This window comes from Microcaecilia unicolor, chromosome 6 (genome assembly GCF_901765095.1).
Source record: "Microcaecilia unicolor chromosome 6, aMicUni1.1, whole genome shotgun sequence".
Classification (NCBI taxonomy): Eukaryota; Metazoa; Chordata; class Amphibia; order Gymnophiona; family Siphonopidae; genus Microcaecilia; species Microcaecilia unicolor.
This window is the reverse complement of record NC_044036.1, coordinates 279,903,844-279,926,648: the sequence shown is the minus strand read 5'-3', so window position 1 is coordinate 279,926,648 and position 22,805 is coordinate 279,903,844. Positions and strand designations below refer to the sequence as shown.

The 22,805-nt window shown below is 39.5% G+C and overlaps 1 protein-coding gene across 2 annotated transcripts in view; it reads right to left on the bottom strand.

Moving 5' to 3' along the window:
- Positions 1–1,022: 1,022 nt before the first annotated feature.
- Positions 1,023–22,805, bottom strand: part of KCNT1 (potassium sodium-activated channel subfamily T member 1) — a 418,934-nt gene continuing 397,151 nt past the window's right edge. The window contains exons 30-32 of one of the 2 annotated variants that reach the window (XM_030207586.1): positions 20,438–20,500; positions 3,886–3,970; positions 1,023–2,730 (exon numbers count right to left, since the gene is read on the bottom strand). In XM_030207586.1, coding sequence (XP_030063446.1) covers positions 2,607–2,730; positions 3,886–3,970; positions 20,438–20,500 — 272 coding nt within the window. In that variant the 3' untranslated portion in view covers positions 1,023–2,606. The remainder of the gene's footprint in view (positions 2,731–3,885; positions 3,971–20,437; positions 20,501–22,805) is intronic. The other variant, XM_030207584.1, reaches the window with a different exon arrangement.

The window sequence follows — 22,805 nt, the reverse complement described above, 5'->3', positions numbered from 1 at the left end:
GCGTGCCGGAAATGGCGTACACTAGAGCCAGAACTACTGCTGGCAGCCATGTTGGGCTGGTGGTAGTTCCAGGATAGCATCCACCAATTTGTAAAAGGGCCCCTAAGTTTGCAAATGGATGTGATGGTTTTTGCTGCAGATGGTGGTTCCTCGGTAGAAATTATATCCTTTGGAATTTGAAGGCTCTGTTCTGAAGATCCTATACATCATTTTAAAGTGATTTATCTGTGATTTAAGCATTGATCTGTTGTTGGCTGAAGTACAATGAAAACATTTGGACGTTTGTATTACCTGCTTTTAAAAGTAGACGCAACAGATATACCCAGAAATGCAATGTTCAGCCTATTAAATCACAACAGCATGGCTGCACTAAATAAAACAAATACTGTGAATGAGATTCAAGCTAATTGTAAACTGTTCAGCTGTAAGAAAGCTGAAATAGGCTCATCACTAGAGATCCCTGCAGAAGATAAAGACCCTGCCACCAAGTTGTACTCTGGTCTTCCTCTCTGAAGCTGCTATCCAGTTTCCAAAGAGAGCAGATGAAGTTAAAAACGAGTGATCATAGGTATCATACATATTTCTTGTAAAAGAAAATGGTTGAAAATATTATCCAAAATTCATACTCTCATATTGCTAATACAGTTATCGTATACAGATTACAGAGAGATCCAGCTTTGTGCTCCTTTTTAAAATAGAGCATGAAATCACTAGATGGAGATTTGCAGTATTTTTGGAACTGTGTGCAGGAATCTTCTGGGTGAATTTAAGAATGCTACCTTTGGGACTCCTGTAGTCAGGTCTGTGGTCACTTATGATTCAATGCAGTGGCACTGTGCTATAGTCTGCAAATATGGGGCTCAATTTCAAAGCACTTAGACTTAAAGTTCAATAGGTTAGTATGTAATTTTGTAAGTCTAAGTGCTTTGAAAATACATCTATGTGTGCAGATTATAAAGGGGCTGAGTTAAGTATGAAGTTATGAAGAGTTTGTGGAGATGTGCAGTCTAGAGAATGATTTGGCAATATCGAAGAATGGAGAGTGTTCATTTTTAATTTTCCATTCAAGTATTTACATGCATTTTAATTCTCCAAAATAAATAAGCTTGCAAAATGTCTAATACAAAAGTGGCACAGTACAAATTAGGAAATACTTCTTTGCCATTATTAAGGTGCTGCTTGCTGGAAGTGGACTGTAAACTTTCACAATGCATGGTCATAAATATTTGGTCTCATTCAGTTCAGGGACCCTAAAAAGATTGGTTCAACCACTTGTTAAACTTGAATGTTAGGAACTGGGGATAGTGGAAAGAATTAGAAATAGACATAGAAGATAGGGGAGCAATTTTCAAACAATGCTTCCTGCCTAAATCTTAGGCATCTAAATTTAGGAACCCAAGTGTTCACTGATAGTTCTCTTAACTTAGGATCTTAAATTTTAGTGCTTAGCCCTAATCAATTTATGATCATAAACTCTTTGAAAATTGACCCTGGTGTAGTTTAAAGTTGCTGGGCAGTGGAAATAGGAAACTTGAGCTAACAATGATTGAATGTGTGGCATGGGTCAATGTACATCTAGACTTGAGTTTGATGGGTCAAACAAGACTGAATGATGCGAACAGTGAGAGAATGAGAATTGACAACACCAGTGTTGATTTAAGGAAGCTGTTTTAAGACTGCGTTATAAGAGTAAACTGGACAGCTGAAAAGTAAAGACCTTTAGCCATGTAAAACTCGGAAAACAGGGATGAACATCTGCTTTCAAAATGCCGGACTATCTAGTTATTTAGAAACGTTGAAAGAGCCATAAGTGCAAACACTGATTGCTAAAGAAATACTTATTTTTTGAGTGTGAAAAGAGAGAATGAGTAGGATCAAAACATAGTAATCTGATAATATTACAGTGGCAGACACTTTGAGTAGTACTGCTATCAATCCTGTGGTATGGATTTTGCTGTTCCAATAGGCACACTCTTATTTTCAAAAGGAGTTTCCTTTTGAAAATGAAGAATACTAATAACTGTAGGTTGTGAAACTTGTGTCCTTGAGTTCATAATTCCCTCATTAGTCCTTCCACCAGAATATTATATTAGCTATACATCAGCATTCAAGGCATTTGAATTTGGTCACTGTGACTGCCCATTGGGTAGAACCACATGATAAAAAAAAAGAGAAAGCAAACCACAGAAAATATTCTGTACCATCTGTCATCTTTTCACTGATCAAGAGTCTAGCTTAAATATACAGCTGATGAAGTTAAAGTTAATCATCCTCGATAACAATTTTTATATTTAGTGCAGTTTCAGGTTCACTGGTTCTTCTAGTGAAGGTCTTTGTCCAATGATGATGATGATGGATTTGAAAACTGGAACTGCAAAATGTTTGCTAGGCGTTGCTTTTCAAATTGTTGAAGCAGCTCATTTTGCAAAGGGTGATTGTGTTTTTTTCAGTGCAACATTGAGTAAAAATAAATTTGTTTCTTCTCCTTCAGCCTTTTGAAGTTCAAGTTTCCTTCTTGCTTCCATGCTTGTCCTTGATAAATAATCTTTATGCTGAACACTGTTTTGGTGAGTTCCATGCATTAGTACTACGAGGCTCACTTTCCTTTATAACTGTGTCTCATCTCTAGTTTCAGGGTTGGCCACTATGTCTATCTTGCAGCTGGCGCTGCTTTTCCGACTGTGAGAACTGTTGGACACATGAGCTAAAGGGTCGGACCGTATTAAATACCTAGAAAGGAGAGAACAAGGTAATAATTAGACCACCTGGTTCCATCTGTCAGTAAAAGACTTTTTAATCCATATTCTTTAAATCCTTAAGGTTTTGAAGGGTTGCTTAGGGGAAATGTTCCTCCAATATTTCTTTGCCTGCATTGCACAAGCAGTACACAATTCGTTTTACAATTGTATGCTTAATTACATTTAAAAAGTCATTTTCTGAAGTCAACTGTTAACAGAATAGAGAAAAGATAAGGCTTAGGATGTGTTTTACAGGACCCACCAGCAGCAATGCAAATAAAGCTTAGGATGATATATAGTTTACAAGAATGATCTCAGACAACAGACTGGTCATTGCCTGTATCATTTCTGTAAATATTCCATTCCTACATGTTCAAAAGAGAAGATATACATTTCAGTCAATATTCTGAAGAAATAAGCAGGGAGGCTTCATTGAACTGTATGCAGTAAATCTGAAACTCTTAAGGGCAGAGTTAATTCAACGTAACTCAAATGTTTCATTTAGATGCCTTATTCCTTTTTCAGCCCATGTGTCCCCAAATTTTCTTGTTGAGAGCCACAACTGCTCTGGGTTTTAGGATTTGCATAGTGAACATTCAAGTGTTTGCGTGGTTACATATTAGAACAGTTTGTGGCCCTCCAACACATCCATTCCCAACCCAGTACTTGGGCACACCTAGTCCCATCGGGTTTTCAGGATATCCACAATAAATATGCATGAGAGATTTACATGCGCTGCCTCAATTGCATGCAAATCTAGCTCATGAATGTTCATTGTGGATATCCTGAAAACCTGATGGGACTAGGTGTGCTCTAACAGATCTAGAAATCCTGCTCTCTAACAGCTATAAGAAGGGAGGCGATTAATGACATAATGATTTGTCCCACTTTATATCTCACCTGTCTATTACGCTTAATAGCTATTTTAAATGAACAGTAAAAGTAGACTTGTAAATAGCTTGAGTTATTCTGCATACTCTACTGCCTGAGAGGAAATATGTAGAAGATAAGAATCTTAGGGTTCAATTTACTAGGCTTTTCTCCCATTCTGTGTTTTGGTGGTGGTGGGGAGACCTTGAAAATGTGGCCTTTAATTATATTACATTTCATTCTATGTTGTGACTTTTCTCCCCCTTTAAATACATACACAATATCATTGACTTCCAACCGTGTGTCTGGAGGTGGATTGATGAGGACATAGGACAATGTGTTCTGGTGATCATTCATTTCATCTGCAAGAAAGAAAAAATCAAATGTCTAGGGTATGCCAACTCTAAGGTCACATCATGCTGCTCTATTAGTTTCTCTCCCCATGAGATGGCATGCTCTACAATAGAAAAATGTCTTGCTGGTTGAGTAGAAACAGAAGACATTGCTTGCATAAGAAATAATGGAAGAAGTAATGCTCTTATGATCATAAGGAAACTTGCATTTTTATTGCAAAGAATTTTAACTTGCTCTAGGTGAACATGGTTGTGTCTTTGGATGTTAACACTCCCAAAGTCAAACTTGATTTCATATGCTTATGATGTGCATATGTAATGCCCATGTAGCAAGCAAATATCTGTGTCAGAAAGATGCAAGTCAGGTGAATGGAGTTAGTAGGTGTTACTACCAAAGTTTTATTTGGCACACTGCCAGTTCTTTCAAGAGTATTTTTTAAAGGTTTAATCATTAAATGATATTCTCATAGCCACATCAACTGTAGGTAGTGTGAGAAAGTAATCTTAAACTACTTTTCTGTTGTGTTGGTCATTGGTGCAATTGAAAGTCAGGAACAATGACTGATGTGACTAAATACAAAGATAAGAGTAGAAACAGAGGATGAGAGACAGACTACCTTCCTCAACTGGATTTTAGAGCACAATATCTACCCATCAAAAAAGAGCAGTAGTTGGTTGTTTATTTATATTTGATACAGTGTCTTTGTTGGTGTACAGATCAAAGCGTTTCACATATAAAATAAAAAAAAATGAACTATGAATGCAATAGGAAAGTAATTTCACCCATACTGAAAAAGAAATGCAGTAAGAGAAGAAAAGACGAGAGAGACAAGAAAAAGATAGATGAGTAATTTAGTAGTAGAAAGTATCAATATATTTTTATGTCTCTTTCCTCCCACTCTATTCTGGCTTTTAGCAAAATGACATCCTGATACTATAGAGAAAGGAGGTGTATTAAACTCTATGGATCTCCAACGATAGTGTGTGTTTGGGGGGGGGGGGGGGGCACATTTCTGACTGCTACAGGACAATTCATGAACACTTTTTATGCAGCAGCCAACACACCCCTTTGTCAAAAATAGTAACTTCATGATATCTATGGAGGATTTTGGCATATGTAAGCAGCTTCAAGTAGGCAATTAATTTGAAGAGAACCTAGTAGTTTGAGCTCAGTGCTCATTTAGGCAATTATTTCCTTGTGATGACCTAAAAGAAAGCAAGCCACCATCCATGAACACAAAGACAATTGTTCCACTGGGAAAAGATTCTGAAAATTGGAACTAATTTTTGGATTAGCATCTACTAAATACAATATGAATGCTGGTTATACCATTAGGCTATGGAAAAAAAATCCAAATTAATTTTCAAAATGCTGAGTCGGAACAGTGAAAGTTAGGCAATCAGAAGGTCAGATTCTGGTCCTTGGGTCATCTTTCAACGTAAACAGTCTAGGAGTATTGAAAGGGGTTTATAAACTGGCAGAAATACACAAAGTGGAAATATGCTTAGCCAAGCACATACTTTGTTGTCCAAAGGCTTTTCTGGTGGTACATGCTTGAAGGTTTGGACATTTTAATTTGCATTATTTGAACTATTTGGACAAAATTATGTTCCATAATAAAACAGATAATTACAATAGCTGCAGTCTTGCATACTGACTGATGATCCTCTTTACTATTTTTGAAAATATCCAACAGCCATTTTTATTATTATTTTTTAGTACATAGGCTTGTTGAGTTTGGGTTTTTTTTTTCCATTGGATACATAGTTGGCGGCAGCAATAGGTAAGACTCTTCAAATGCTTCATAAATCTGGACTTGGTGTTTAATAGTAAGAATTTCAGTTTGTGTGTTAACTATTTGTAAAAACTCCTCTTAGTTGCAGACAGCAGGGTGGAAGTTCACTGCTGAGGTGGGTAGGGGATATTAATTTTGTAGAATTTTACATAATTTTTATTAAAAAAATTGTGTTTACACATAATTCAAAATTTCAATCAAAGAACATACTTGAATAAGAACAGTGGAGTTCACATGCAAAGATTAATAAGTAAGGTAAAATAAAGACAAAATTCTAAATCCACTTTTGGGCTCATTTTCAACACACAAAAATGTCTAAAAAATGGCATAAAGCAGAATTTGGATGTTTTTCTCACAAAAACGTCCAAATCAGTATTTTCAAAACCTATTTCTAGACGTTTTTCCATGAAGTCCGTCAGAAGTGTGTCCAAATCTCAAAAGGGGGGGGGGGGGGTGTCAGGGGTATGTTCAGGCTGGGACTTGGGCGTCCCTAAGATTTAGATGTTTTTCAGCCATAATGGAACAAAACCAAACCTTCCAGGACTAAAACTAAGACGTTTTGAGCTAGACCTGTTTTTATAATGAATAATGCACAAAAAGGTGCTCTAAATAACTAGATGACCACTGGAGGGAATCAGGGATGACCTCCCCTTATTCCCCCAGTGATCACTAACCCCTCCCCCCCAAAATGTGATGAAAAACATTACTTGCCAGCCTTATGCCAGCTTCAGATGTTATACTCAAGTCCATTAGAACAGCATGCAGGTAGTCTAGTGTTGGATGCAGTGCACTGCAGACAGGTGGACCTATGCTCCTACCTTGCCCTACCTGTTACACTTGTGTAGGAAACTGTGAGCCCTCCAAAACTCACCAGAAACTCTCTGTGCCCCCTTCACCCGTAAGGGCTATGGTAGTGGTGTACAGTTGGGGGTAGTGGGTTTTGCGGGGGTGGAGGGGGGCTCAGCAGACAAGATAAGGAAACAATGGTGAGATGTGTACCCGGGAGCATTTTATGAAGGCCACTGCAGTGCCCCCTAGGGTGCCCTATTGCTGTCCTGGGATGTCAGGAGGACCAGTCAACTAAAAATGCTGGCTCCTCCTACATCCCAATGGCTTGATTTTGTGTGTTTTGCACTTTTTTTTTTTTTTTTGAAAATGGACCAAAAAACAAAACATCCAAATCACAAAACCTTGTTCAAAACAGTATTTTTGAAAACAAAAGATAGATGTTTTTCTTTTTTGAAAATGACCTTCTTTCCTGTTCAGATTTTGGAAGTTTTTTTGCAAAATGTCCAAAGTCGGACTTAGACATCATATCGAAAATGCCCCTCTTTATATAGTCCACATTAAGGCAGAGGGCAAGGAGAAATTCCAGAGGAAATAGGAAAAAAATAAAGAAAAAGGAAACAGCAATTAGCAAGCCAATTATATTCAAAAGTGACAGCATGGCACATTCTAAGGTGACAATGTTGGAGACCCTTTACCCGGAATAAAATGTTATAACTGAGACGTGAACAATTCTTACATATTTTATGATGCAAGTAAAGCATTTCCAAGGATTTTGAATTTGAAATTGAGCTTCCAGAGCAAGTAGTTGCTGACATAGAAAAAGAAATTTCTTCCTTCTAATCTGAGTCCATTTTGATACAACAGGAAAAACTGATATGTTTTTCCTCCCAAAAAACTTTACAATCCTTCATGTGAAAAAAACCCAAGATGTATTTATTATATTCCTACTGCTGCTCCTACAGAGGCATTTGCTCCTGGTGAAGCCTCTACTGTAGACATATAATCAAATCATTTGAATGTGACTGAAGGTACCCAGTCATAAGAGCCCTGACAAAAGAACCCCGAGAAAAAACCCCCCGACAAAACAGCCTTGTAACAAAATAACTCTTGACATTTCACACCCTAACAAAATAGTCCTTGACAAAAGGGCCCCTCCCACAAAACAACCCTTGACAAAATAGCCTCTACACAAAACAGCCCCCTAAGAAAAAAATAACACATCACAAAAAATATAATAAACTACAACTGAAATCTTCACTGATAAAGACTCCTACCAGCATTCAATTGCATAAAGCATATATAAATAAACAAAATTATATAGCTACAAACTGGTATTCATGATCTGTTCTGCTATTTAAAGAAACTATTCTTCCATCAACATGCTAATTAAAAAAAAAAAACAGAAAACAAAAAAAAAACCAATATTGTCATCATTTTCATAGTCTTACCAATCTTATCCTGATTGGCAAGGTAAGATTATTAGGAAAAAAAATGCAGTCCCGTATTCTGGGCAGTCTGATTGGGCCCTTTTGTCGGGGGGGCTAACGTCTCAAGGGTTATATTGTGGGCAGACCGTTTTGACACTGGCTGTTATGTCAGGGTCTATTATGTTTGGAGATTTTTTGTCAGGTTTATTTTGACCGGGTACCGTGACTGAAATACTAGAAAGAACAGTAGATGAAATAATAACCAGAACTGTTCTTTTAGTATCATTTATCACTGTTCAAGATAGAGCTGCTTTGTTACATTTGTTTCTTTGCATGATTTGTTTTTAATTTGTAGTGCTTTTATCCATATAGAGGGAGTCAAGTGTACAATACTGTCAGTGTATCTCCTCAACTCAGAGCAGGAACAGCAAGCCTTTATCGTGACTTATATGGCAATTGTCCTAGAGTTATGATGGGAATGATAGTCAAAAATGAAGTGATATAATCTGTGTTGAATTCTTTACTTACTACAGCTTTAAGAGGTATTATATAAGTAATAAACTGAGAGGAAGTTCAGAATATATATGTGAGTGAGTGAAATGTGTATTATAAATTTTCCTAAAGTACTGTATAATACAGCTAAACAGAGCCATGTGTATTGATAATTTTAAATTGTAAAAAATATGGCTGATAATGTTCTGAATGCTTTTGCAGGCCTGTTATGTAGCTATGACCCCATACTCTGGGTTCTTTTCACTCTATATTTCCTTTTCGCACGAGTGAAACTGCTGGATCTGAGAAGTGAGCTTAAGGACTGTCCCTCTTTGATCTTCGAGCTGAAACTGAGGACCTATGTGACAGTGCTTCTCAAACCCTCTCATAAAGACATATCTAGCCAAATATTCTCATATATGCAAATCTCTCTCATGCATATTCATTACATTAATCTTGAAAAGCTGACTAAATGTGCTCTGGGAGAGGTTTGAGAAGCACTGCATAGAGCACAGAGGGCTTTATTACCTTGCCACCCATTCTCAGTACAGATGTGATGATGTAATGATCATGATTAATAATTAATACAGGAGGATTAAAGCTCCTGCAAAAGAAAGTGAACCAATTAAAAACAACACCAGCTTTTGAAAGTCGAAGAGTATAACAGTATATACAATATTTATTTTGTAAGAGTTCATCCCGCATCCTAGCATATATTTTTAGTGTAGAAAGCATCCATAAAGCTACTTACAATTATAAACAGGTTTTCCTCAGAAACAATGATATTAAAAATGGGCAAAAATGGCTCGTGTATCATATCTGGGCCTCTGCTCAGAGCAAGAGATTGTTTCCATGTTATAACTGCAGATTTCATTTCCAGAGCTGTTTATTCTCTGCTGAATACACTGCTCTCACCCCCTTGATATATAGCATGTGTGAAATACAGCTAACCTTAGGGATGGCAGCCCTTTTCTTTATATCAAATGAAAAATAGTATGCTGGTTTAAAGTACTATTTGAGCAGCCTTAAGACCATTCTTCATACATTGCTTGATGGCAAGTATATATTATCTACTGAGATAGTACTCTGTAGCCCCGATAGGGGCGATGTTGAACATTTAAAGTTCATTCTTTGTCTCCTGGCCTAAGCATAATCCCAAATACAGTTCAGAATCTATTTTTGATCATTTTTGAGTCTCTTTCCTAGGGGAAACCTGTATTTTATATTATAGCAAGAAGATCTTTTGTCTGTTGTAACACTGAGGACAGTCTCCTTATGTTTACATATTTATTTTTGTGTTGCTGCATTTCACTTTACCTGATTCTTTTTTGTTTTTTTCTGTGCAATTGTTAGCCGTAATTAATGTTCAGATGACTTATTATAATGTATTTTCCCATGTTAGTGCTTGATCTTGTTTAACAAAGTTACTTAACTGTAGCTGGTGTTCTCCAAGGACAGCTGGGTCATGTCATCCAACGGAGCCTGGTGAAGATGCTGACTACTGAGATTATTAAAGAACTTTCTAGCAGCGTCCCACCGTGCATGTGCTGGTGCCTTCCCACCTGATATGTGAGCATGGTTCCCTCAGACATACAACACCAAGGGGAAGTGGGAGGGTATGTGAGAATACTTGACCTGCTTGTCCTCAGAGAACACTTTCTACAGGTGAGTAACTTTGCTTTCTCCGAGGACAAGCAAGCTAGTTGTATTTTCACAGCTGGGAATCCCTAGTTACCAGGCTCACCGAAAACAAGGTTAGGACAATAGAGACTCGAAACATTGAGGCCTGAAAGACAATGAACCTGAAACTATTTACATACTAGTTTTGAAAGTGCAGCCTGGAACTGAAGAAAACTGGGCCTAGGGGGAAGTGGGGATGGAGTTGGATTCTAGACACCGAACAAATTCCTCAGGACTAACTGCCCGAACTGGTTGTCACGTTGGGTATCCTGCTCAAGGCAATAATGAGAGGTGAATCTGTGGACAAATGACCACGTTGCAGCTTTGCAAAATCTCCTCTATGGAGGATAGGCCTCAAGTGGGTTACCGACATAGCCATGGCTCTGACAGTTTGGCTGGGAAACACCTCTATATTTTTAATACTGGCTTTTTAAAACGGGCATTTTTAAACAGCATTCTGCTTGTTTTTTCAGCCGGCACATTTTTATAATACACATAGAATGCATTTTGTAAGTGATACTTCAACAATATGGTTTTATACAGAGCAGTACATCAGTGGATTATAGTTCCTTTTTTAGGATTAGTGCATCTTGCAGAATCGCTTTTTACTGGTTTTAATTATCCGGTTTTTCTCATCTGTTTTTCCAGTTTTAGAAACCGGTTTTACAAACCGTTTTATATTGGTAATCTTGTTTATTAAGTTTCTTTATTACATCAGCAGTGTTTTATATAGCACACTACTATTTCAATAGTTCAGTGTTCTTTCTCATTTCATATTTATCCTTGTGTTAACAGTATTCAACACAATTTCTTTTAGGCACCATTGATTTCTAATTCATTCAGCAGCAGGTCAGTTGACTCATTCATTTCAACTGCTCTTCTTTAAGCACCATTTTCTTCTACGCCCTTCACACATGCATATTCCTGGCTACATTCATATGATGCCACTTTGCAGACAAATGTTTGATTTCATAATGCACGTTAATGCCTGTTTATCCATCTATAAGACACCCTTTGGTTTTTTATGTATATGAAGACAACTCTTAATCATTTATATTTTTGTGTATATTTTTATACTTATACAATGCTTCGTTTTAAATATGTTATTAAATTCAATCATGTTTATTGTATGTATATATACTTTTTCACAGATATTGTATTTTTGACCCCTGAGGCAGGCGGTTCTTACTGTCAAAACACGGCCCCATGTCGGGTCTTTAGTGCAATAAAGGAATTGTGACAGACACTCCCTGTATTGAAGCTTGTGTCACACTCTCTACTTCTTTTCTTTTCGTCTTTTCTCTTCTTCTTTGACAGTATGAGCCTTGACATGACCCTCTAGAGTCAGCCCAGCCTGGGCATAATGAAATCTGCTAGCCAATTAGAACGTGCGTGTTTGCCAATGGTTACCCCCATCCAGTTTGGGTTAAAAGAAACAAATAGCTGAATAGGCTATCTATGGGCTTTAGTCTGCACCAGATAGGAGTGAACTAAAGCCCATAGACAATCCACCCAGCTCCCTTGCTTGCAATCTGAAGTATTTGACCTGGAAATACTTTTTGGTGGTTCTTGCTTGCAATTTAAGGTATGCAGTACACTCTCGCCAGGATGGGCATGTGGTTTTTGGAAAATGTTGGCAGAACAATAGTCTGATTAAGATGGAACAAAGACACTATCTTAGGAAGGAACTTAGGGTGTGTGAGGAGAACTCCATTGTGGTAAAACCTAGTGTAAGGTGGATTAGCTACTAGGGCCTGGAGCTCTATGACCCTGTGATCTGAAGTGACCGCCACCAAAAATGCAACGTTCCAGATCAAATACTTCAGATGACAGGAATCAAGTGGCTTGAAATGAGCTTTCATCAGCTGGGTGAGAACAACGTTAAGATCCCATGATAGGGACCTTTGTCAATAGCAAACCTCTCATGAAGCGAACAACTAGAAGCTGTACAGACATGAGCTTACCCTCCCACACAGTGATGATAAGCACTAATTGTACTTAGATGAATTCTTACAGAGTTGTTTTTCAAACCAGACTCAGAGAGGTGCAGGAGGTATTCAGGCAGTTTTTGTGTAGGACAAGTGATAGGATCTCAGGTCTTGCCTTCATACCAGATGGCAAACCACCTCCACTTAAAAAGTAACACCTCCTAGTGGAGTGTTTCTTGGAAGCTAGCAAGATGTGAGTAACACCCTCTGGAAAATCTAAGGATTCAAATTCTATGCTCTCACCATCAAAGCTGTAAGGGCCTGGGATTGAAGGTTGGGAAGCAGAAGGGATCCCTCATTCTGTGTGATGAGGGTTGGAAAATACTCCAATCTCCACAGATCTTCATAGGACAACTCCAGAAGAAGAAACCAGATCTGCCTCAGCCACTAAGGGGCAATTAGGATCATAGTTCTTTGGTCTTGTTTGAGTTTCATCAAGGTCTCTATGAGAAGTATTGGAGGATAATGCATATAGAAGACCCTTTCCTCAATGTAGGTAAAAGGCATTTGACACTAGTCTACCATGTGATCTGAGCTTGAAACAGACCTGGGGGACTTTGAGATTAGTGGCAAAAAGATCCACCAAGGGGGTGCCCCACTCTTGGAAGATCTTGCAGGGTATGCCCATATTGAGAAACCACTCTTGGATTGCAAAACCCTGCTCAGTCTGTCTTCCAGGCAATTGTCCTTTCTTGGTAGGTATGTGGCTTGGAGGACCATAAGCCCACTGACACATCCCCACTGCTTCCTGACACAAAGGGTAGGATCCTGTACCCTCCTGCTTGTTTGCATAAGACATTGCAACCTGTTGTCTATCGGAATGAAAATAATTTGGTTGTGTAACCGATCTCTGAAAGCCTTTAGAGCGTTAAAATGGCCTTCAGCTCAAGGAAGTTGATAGGGAGATCTGTTTCCTGAGCAAATCAAGTTCCTTGGGTGTAAAGCCCATCTATGTGAGCTCCCCATCCCAGGTTGAATGCATCCATTGTTAGCACCTTCTAAGGAGGTGAAATTTGGAATGGTAGTCCCACAGTCAAATTTGTCCACCAGAGAAGGACATGAGTTGACTCTGGTGGAATATAGATTACATCCACTAGATTTCCAGCCACCTGGGTCCACTGGGCTGCTCTGAAATGGAGCTGTGCCACGGGTGTGACATGTACAATATGTGCCGAGCTATGACCTGCTTGCTGCTTTGGACCTGCAAGGCCATGCTGTTAAGGTCTCTGCTCTCATTTGTGGGAGAAAAGCCTGAGCCTGCAGTGTATCAAACAGGGCTCCTATGTACTCTAATTGCTTGACCGGGAGAAGGTGAGACTTTGGGTAGTTTATGATGAACCCTAATAACTCCAACATCTGAATAATTAGATGCATTGACTTTGTTGCTCCATGCTGCAATGTGCTCTTGACCAGCCAATTGTCCAGAGAGGGAAACACACACACTCCCGGTCTGCGCAAATATGCTGCAACTACTGCTAGACACTTGGTGAATACCCTGGAAGCTGATGTAAGGCCAAAAGGCAGAATGTGATACTGGTACTGTTGTTTCCTTATTCAGAATCTGAGATACTTCCTGAGACTGGGAAGTATCAAAATGTGGGTATAGGCATCCTTTTAAGTCCAGAGAGCATAGCAAATCTTTTTCCTGAATCATGGGAAAGAAAGTGCCCAGGGAAATCATTTTAGCTTTTCTTTGACAAGGAATTTGTTCAGGGCCCTTAGGTCTAGAATGGAGTGAAATCTCCTGTCTTTTGGGCACAAGAAATTACTTGCACTAGAATCCCTTCTCTTCTTCCCCTGATGGCACGGGTTCAACAACATTGGCCTGTAAAAGTGTGGAGATTTCCTCTACAAGTATCTGCTTGTGCCAAGACCTGATGAATAATGCTCTCAGTGGGCAATTTGGTGGTCTTCGATGCCAATGTAGGGCGCAACTGAGATGGACTATTTGAAGAACCCACCAGTTCCTCGGAGGTTATGAGGAACCAATGTAGTGGAAAATATTAGCTTCCCCCCTACTGGTAGGCCAAACAGGATGGTTACTTTGAGTCTGTATATGCTGTCCTGGAGCTAGTCAAAAGCTCGCCCTTTGCTTTGATTGGGGAGCCAACTGGGACTTCTGAGGTCGGGACTGGCAAAACTGAGAACACTGGGCCTGGGGGTTATGGGCAGAGTGAGAAGGCAGCAAAAACCTAGGCCTTTGAGAGTAGTACAGTCACCAACTAGGCCGACTCAAAAACCTCCGAGATGAAGAGGTTGCAGCTGGAGGGTGCCGAGATAGGGTTTGGATGGTATCAGTATGCTTCTTTATGAAGTCAGTGACATCCTCTACCTTATCACTAAAAAGATTGCTTCCTTGGCAAGGCATGTCCGCCAGCCTCTCCTTGACCACTGGTTCTAGATCGGAGACACACAGCCATGATAATCTGTGCATCCTCACACCCATGGCGGAGAGTCAAAAGAATCATAATGAGGGTAGTCTTCTGAATCCCATGAGTAGTCCCATTCAGACTCCTCACCTTACTCTGATTGGACCGAATGAGTCTGTGTCTGTCTTGACTGAGTGGAACTACATCCATGCCCTGATGAGCGCAGAGGTACAGCCCTACACTCAGACTCCAGTGAAGCTTCCTCCCCCAATGTCAAGAGTGGTATTGCACGTGCTGTTGATGACGTTGACACCCTTTGATGTACTCATGTCGATGATCTCTCCAAAGGCAAGGATGGAGCTTCAGGAAGAATCTGGGGCTGATCTTCAGTTGGTGCAAACACCCTCGATGCCTGAGCAAGTTGAAACTGCAGCATCTGCACCACACCCTCCCTGAGTATGGGATCAGAACTGCTCATTGAAGGTAGGAATTGACAAATGTGGGGGAGCTGGGACAGAGAAGGCGTCGCTGCCAAACTGGAAGCAGGGATCTGGCTGCCCAGAGACTTGTGCACTGGCATGTCTTCCAAAGAGGGGGAGCGCGCTTCCTTGTGCTGGTGCTTCTTGGGTGCTGGTGATGCCAATACCCTAGAGCTCTTGACACTGTACGTTGATGAGGACTGATGTGTATTGTTCTTGGGCTTCCCCTGCAGTCCTTCAGTTCCAACAAGGACAACATTAAACCCCACATGCACTCTCTGTATCGGCTCCAATGCTGACTGGTCCCTGGGCCTACTTTCAGCACCCGATGTTGAGAGGTGGGGAAACCACCTTGATGCACTCCCAGTGGTAGACAGTCTTAGCAGCCATCAAAATTGATGCTTCCAGTGCTGATGTCAATGTACCAGCCTTTGAAGAGCCAAGAAGTCTCTCCAGTTGAACCTGCCATGCCCTCTGTGTCCTCAACTGCATTTGCGAACAGAGAGAACAAGAGTTAGGCTCATGGTCCGGCCTAAGGCACCTGATGCAACTGTGCAGGTCCATCATGGAAATCACCAAATTACATTGGGCGCACCTTTTGAAGCCACGGGATCTTCTTAGACATCATGAAGAAAATCATGGCCAAATTAAATTCCTCAATTATGAACAGTAAAAAGGACAGCATTCAAATTTGAGGACGGTGCTCCAGCCTAAAAGAAACGAAACTTTAAAAGTTGAAAACACTACAAAAAAATAAAAAGGAAAAGAAAATTAGGGGTAAGGAAAAAAAATAACCAACAGAGAAAAATACCTGCATAGGAAGGCACTACAGATTAGAGAAAATCTTGCACTGAAAAAAGAACACAATGACATGTTCTTCCTGCTCCACAGAAAAACGAAGACCAAGGGACCCTCACTCCTGCATCAGGCAGGAAGGCACCAGCACATGCACAGTGGGACGCTACTAAAAAGTTCTATAATAATCTTGCTAGTCAGGATCTGCATCGGGCTCCATCGGATGACTATCACCCAGCTGTGAGAATACAACTGACCTGTTTGTCCTTGGAGAAATGTGTGTTTCGTCTTTTTTCATTAACATTTAAATGTGCAGCATTAACAAAGTTACAGCTGTTCCATCTCCAGGAGCTTCAGATTTGTACATATATATACATGTGGCTGATTCCTAGAACTGCTGAGCAGCCATTGGGTTAATATCTTTGGTTGGCCTTTAGGCAGTATTATGAGACAGATTGTCCTGGCAGCTAAGAACTGCAGTGCCCAGCAAGTCTGTTCAATTTCATTTCTATGTGCTGTACAAGATGGAAAATGGATGGAATACATGAAAATGGAAAAGGCAGATATGTGAATGCCATACCAACTGTTGCCTGTTTGCTGTAAGGCCTTCCTTGGCAACCATGGCTGCTTCCAAAAGAAACACAAATGCATTTCACTTAACAAACATGCTTGCCAGATTTTGTATCTTGTACAAGGCTTTCTAATAATACCACAGCACAAAAGTGATCATTAAATTTTGATTGCCAGATACTAGAGCTCGTTAAAAGCTAGACTGCATATTGTTTGCCAAATCCCATGCTCTTGTCCAGCCATCAGACAATGAGCTTTTTTTTTTTAAACTGAGATGAAGGAAGCTATTACAGCTAAAAGAAAATCCTTCAGAAAATGGACAAATGATCTGGCTGAAAATAATAAGAAACAGCATAAGGAATGGCAAGTGAAATGCAAAGCGCTGATAAGGAAGGCAAAAAGGGACTTTGAAAAAAAGATTGCGTTTGGAGGCAAAAACAGAAAGTAAAAATTTTTTAGGTATATTAAAAGCAAGAAGCCGGCAAAAGAATTGGTTGGACCGCTAGATGACCGAGGTGTAAAAGGGTCACTCAGGGAAGACAACCATAGTGGAGAGATTAAATGAATTCTTTGTTTCGGTCTTCACTGAAGAAGATTTGGGAGAGATACTGGTGCCAGAAAAGATATTCAATGCTGATGAGTCAGAGAAACTGAATGAAATCTCTACAAACCTGGAAGATGTATTGGCACAATTTGACAAATTGAAGAGTAGCAAATCTCCTGGACTGGATGGTATTCATCCCAGAGTACTGATAGAATTGAAAAATGAACTTGCAGAACTATTGTTAGTAATATGTAATTTATCTTTAAAATTAAGCATAGTACCAGAAGATTGAAGGGTGGCCAATGTAACGCCGATTTTTAAAAAAGGTTCCAGAGGTGATCCGAGAAATTATAGACTGGTGAGCCTGACGTCAGTGCAGGGCAAAATGGTAGAGACTATTATAAAGAACAAAATTACAGAGCATATTCAAAAGCATGGATTAATGAGACAAATCTAACATGGATTTAGTGAAGGGAAACACGATACTGGGCCTGATGGACCTTCGGTCTCTCCCAGTATGGCAATAATTCTGTACTTAAAAAAACAACAACAAGATTTACCTTAGGAACTGAAAGTAAAAATCCATTGAGAAGAGTGTCCACAGGTTTGCATGCTACTTGTTCTGTTTTCTTTGCCAAATTTAGAACCCTGTTTACAAAGGCGCCTTAGCGTTTTTAACATGCCTACAATTAGCGCATGCGCCTACCATGTAGGCGCCTATAGTGATATTGTAGGTGCCTACATGTTGAATGCACATACATGTTTAATGCACGTTAAAGATGCTAATGCGCCTATAACGCGGTTTAGTAAACAGGGCCCTTAAATTTTTTTTCTTAATTTTTTTTTTTCAACCACCTATCTTGAGAATGACTTAATCCTTCCCGGATGGGAAAGCGTATTGCAGTGGCCTGGGAAGTCGTACAGCCTAGTTTGGACAATACTATTGCACAGGGGAAGGTATACTGGACAGAGGGCAAATGTATTCATTTTTATGTAGCAATGCATCTTTCCTGACCAAGCTCATGTGCAACTAATATTCAGGAGGCAGAAGGATGTTCATATGTGAGAAACAGGCAGAAAGCAGCTACTTTTATGTTTTTGACTTAATTTCAGTAAAAGATTTTTTTTTAAACCTGTGTTGTTCCAGACAAATAGAACTTTGTCAAACTTCTAAATTGCTCCATCTTTACAAAGTCATGCTAGCAGCTACCAGTGGGCTATGTCTGCATTGCTGTGCGGCTTTGTAAACAGGGGGGTTAATTTGTAGCTTGCTGTGTGCGTTCTTGCATTATAAATGCCATTCCTGCTGTTCTAGACCATGTAGATTTAAGATACTTGCTGTTCGGTGCTAATGTGGAAAAATGATGATGGCTTGTTAAACAATCTGACTGCTTCCTGCAACCGGAATTGCTCTTATGGTAGAGATGCCCTGCATGATTCTTAGACCAAAATAGTGACAGTGTAGACTGTACAAGTTAAGTTTAAAGAGATGGCAGTGGGATGAATGTGGAATAAAACAGGGCAGTGTTTGCATTAAGATAGTAGGATATTTTTTTCCAGATGCCGTAAAACCATTTGTATTTTAACTCGGCTGACAGCAAATGGTGCCAGTGCAAAGAATGCAGCAATGGGAACATTGTCATGACAAACCTTTACATGGTTATGAGTGTGAATTTAAACAGGATGACTGTGGAATGGTCTAGGCAAGGCCTATACTTGTTGCAAGCATTCCTTCCAGTGATAGAAGCCTTTTGTCAGTTGATATCATGCACCAAATGAAAGCACTCATACCCACTCAATATATTGCCTTAGGTAATAGTTTTAAATGTCTTGGCCGAGAGTACACCCAATTGTTGAAGCTGGGCACCATAAATGTGTTAGGATGTCCACATTCATGGTCAATTATTAAATGCAAGTAGAATATTTAGATTTTTTTTTTTAGATATACCACATAACAATAGTAAGGTAAAACAAACTACTTTTATGAATCCAAGGAAATTGGATACATTTGAAAGTTGCATGACTCACCTATTTGAATGGTCAACAGCCAGATGCCCTAAAGGATTCTGTCCCATTTTGTGTCTATGGGGAAAATGTTTAGTACATCTGACCATATGTGAAATACATAAGGACAAACCAGTTGGCAATATACGATAGGGCTCTCTGTACTAAGAATTTTTCCCATAAACGCAAGATGGGAAAAATCCTTTAGTGCAACTGGCCCATGTGTCTGTGGGACTTCCATGAATCCATATTTCAAGGTCTGCCTTGACTAAAGAAGCACACAACCATACGAAAATGCCAACTTCTCACCTTCATTCTAGTCTGTCTAAGATCTTAAATTCAAATGTTTCAAATCTCTCATTTAATCTTTTCTTTCACCTTAAATGTTGCCTATTAAGGATCATAAGTTTATATGGATAAATAGTCTTTCAAAAATATCTGTCAAATTTAGATAAAAGTTTCCTTTTCCAAGCAGAAGCATATTGTTAATATGTAAAGAATCATTTGGGGATTTACTCGTGAAAGGGCAAGCTCTTAGAATTCTGTCTGAATATTACAGGGATTTGTACTAGCTGCAGGAACTTTCATGTTGTCATCTAATGCAAATGTCAGTTTATAATTTAAGCAGCAGGGCAGTAAAATCTGCCCTCCCCTTCCTTTTACAAATCATGCCAACTTGAAACAAAGATCCCAAGACTAAAAATGGCCCGGTCACAGTTTAACATTGAACATGTTTTAGTGTTCTGGCTCTTCCAGATTTGACTCCTATAGGCCAAAGGAAGCCTCAGAGTTATCTGGTGCCATTTTGGCTTTTGGTGCAGCAGGGCAAGAATATCTGGGTTATTTTCTGACCAACTATCCTATAGGGAAGGAGGAATGAGGGAGTGGGCATCAAGAGGTTCTTTCTCCAGCTCTGGGGGGGGGGGGGGGGGGGGGGGTGTAGGAGGGAGTGTCACGCATGGCTACTGCTAGAAACACATATTACTATGTACATTAACATGTATACTTTTTAAAGCTGTGGTAATGCATGTTCTGGTGCCATTGCAGGATTCAGTAAACTGTGCTAATAGGTTCCTAGGCTAAATTAAAAGAATCATAACAAAAAAGGATAATGGCTTAGGGCTGTGGATTACTTGGTGGTGGTGGTTGTGTGTGTGTGTGTGTGGTGGGGGAGAGGTCTCCTAAATTATCAGAATGTTTTGAGGGGAGGAGCAAAAAGAAAGGAAGGAGACCTTTTTGTAGACCATACAGGCATCTTAAAGTAGGACAACGTAGGTTGCTCTGATTCAGTACAGACTTTTTAACTAGAAACTGAAGCACTTGTTCTAATTAAATATTTTAGAAACCCTTCACTCTATCTGCTTTTGCCTTGTAAATATCCTGGGGTAGATTAGTTGAACTAAAATCTTTGTTTTCCTTCTTTAAAAAAAAGTCTTCAAAGTTTCAGAATAGTAGTGTACAAGGTGAGTTTGAGTCAACTGGCATGTTCTCGTAATGCTGTGTGCATCGAGTCCACGCTCCACTCCCAGGGAGAAGAATTTACCTTGCAAATATCCCAGGTTTACCCGATTCATCACATCACTGGCTGTTAAATTTGCTACATCCTCTATAGAACATACAGAAAAAGGGCACAGACAGAGAGAAAGAGGGAGAAAAAGAAAGAGAAATATCAGCAAGCAGTGATTTAAGCAATAAAGGAGACAGGCTGATAAGCTGCTGTGGTTGATGAGCCAAAAAAAAAAATGTATAAAAGAAAAGCAGGCTAATGTTCTATCAGTGATTTCATATGTAAGCATACACATTCTGGGTATGGCCATGACTAAGAATGGCAACGTGCGTTTTCAGCATGATGTGTAGGTTAATGAATACCTGTTTGCCTACCATGCAGCATGCATGCTCCATGTGCCCATGTTAATGGGGAAGTATCATTCAAAGTGATTTTAATTTGTTGAAGACTGGAATTCTTTTATCTTGTACATTAGCTATAGCAGATAAAAAAAAAATCCCTTTTTTAATTGATGTCACGAGGGTGGACTACATCAGTCAATAACCAGCACCTATGATGTGCGTTTTAGAGGCAGGAGTGAATCATTGGGTCATGCAGGTTTATGAGTTATTCTTGCACCAGCCAATTTTTTTTCCTTTAGCTCTCTTCTCCCAATCCGTTGTCCCCTTGCTCTTCATACATTCTGTTCCCTGCAGGTCTAGTCCTTTCCAGTTCTTCGATTTTCCACCAGCTTGTTCCTCTTCAGCCTAGCATCCTCACTATTAGTCTCAACGTTTCTTCCATCTTTGTCGGATCCTTCTCCAATTTATTTATACCACATTTTTTCCCATCTTTATTGTCTCGCAAATCCTCTTCAGGTTTAACTAACACTCTCTTTATGCCTACACCCACACACACTTTTATTACCAACTCCCCTGCACACTTTTCCTAGTGTACTTCTACAAGCCTAATACCCACACACAATCCATTCAAGAATCCCAGAGTAAATTCCTGCCCCATTTTCTTTCTACTACCGGTGTTGCATCAAATACGAAAAACATTGCATAAAACTGGGCCCAAACTCAAGTGTTCAGAAAAACTGACTCAAAACAGAAGCAGTCCAAATAACTTATCTGAAATAGTGTCCAAATAGCAGAGAACAATCCAAATATATTGCGGATACAAAGACCCAACGAGCTATTAAATGTCCCCAAAATGCCAAAGTTCCTTGTTTTTAACTCCCCTTTCTGTCCTATCAATTATTGTAGTTCTCCCCTTGCCCTAATAGTCATGTCTAAATTTCTTCTTTGTTTACTTTGTTTTTTTTCTACTTAAATTTTAGATTGTAAGCCACCCTGAAGGCATTCCAGAGGGCGGGGTAGTAAACTTACAATAAACTTGAAACTTTTGAAAGTTTGCTATTAATAGACTCCTGAAGAAGAAGCGAAACGAAGTTTGTTGGCTCCTTCTATCCGCAATATATTTAGATTGTTTCCTGCCATTTGGACACTATTTCAGGAAAGTTATTTGGACTATTTTTGTTTTGAGTCAGTTTTTCTGAACACTTGAGTTTGTGCACAGTTTTATACACTATTTTTTGTATTTGATGCAACACAGAATACGGTGTGGTGTTTGTTACAGTGGTACCCAGGGATGTTAGCTAATGATAGTTAGTATTTCACTGAGTGAGATCCCATATTGGATTCTGCACCAGTGAGTGCTGTGATTGTCTATATGAATACTGAGGGTCCACTTTTGCAGTACTAATATTAACATTTATATAACAGTTTTTGCTGTGCTGTACCGTCTCTGTGTTTGGCATCAAACTATTGGAAGAGTTATTCAGTTATTCATTCCATTTCTTTTTACAACATTTTGCTACCCATTTTTTAAAATGTTGACTCTATAGGTTGTACTGCATTCTCCTTGATTGATCTTAGCCCTCTTTTCCTCACCAATTTTTCATGTCTCCCTCCCCCCACCTGTCCTTACATACTCAGTGTTTCCCAAGTCGGTCCTGGAGTACCCCCTTGCAAGTCAAGTTTTCAGGATATCCACAATGAATATCCATGAGATTGATTTTCATACACTGCCTCCATTGTCTGAAAATCTTTCATGCATATTCTTTGTGGATATTCTGAAAACCTGACTGGCGAGGGGGTACTCCAGGACCGACTTGGGAAACACTGCATTAACTCACACACCTTCCTCTATTTGTAGGCCTCATGTGTCTAAATTGGAGAACCATCACCATGTATTCAGTAGAGGCTATATATAGATTACATGCAGAATGTATGTACCGCAAACTCCACATAAGGCATCACATAAGACAGACGCACACAGAATTTAAGTCATATACTTGATCTTGCTAGAGAGAGCTGCTAGGAGATCTCATGCAGCTGTGACTTGGATGTCATATCCTTTA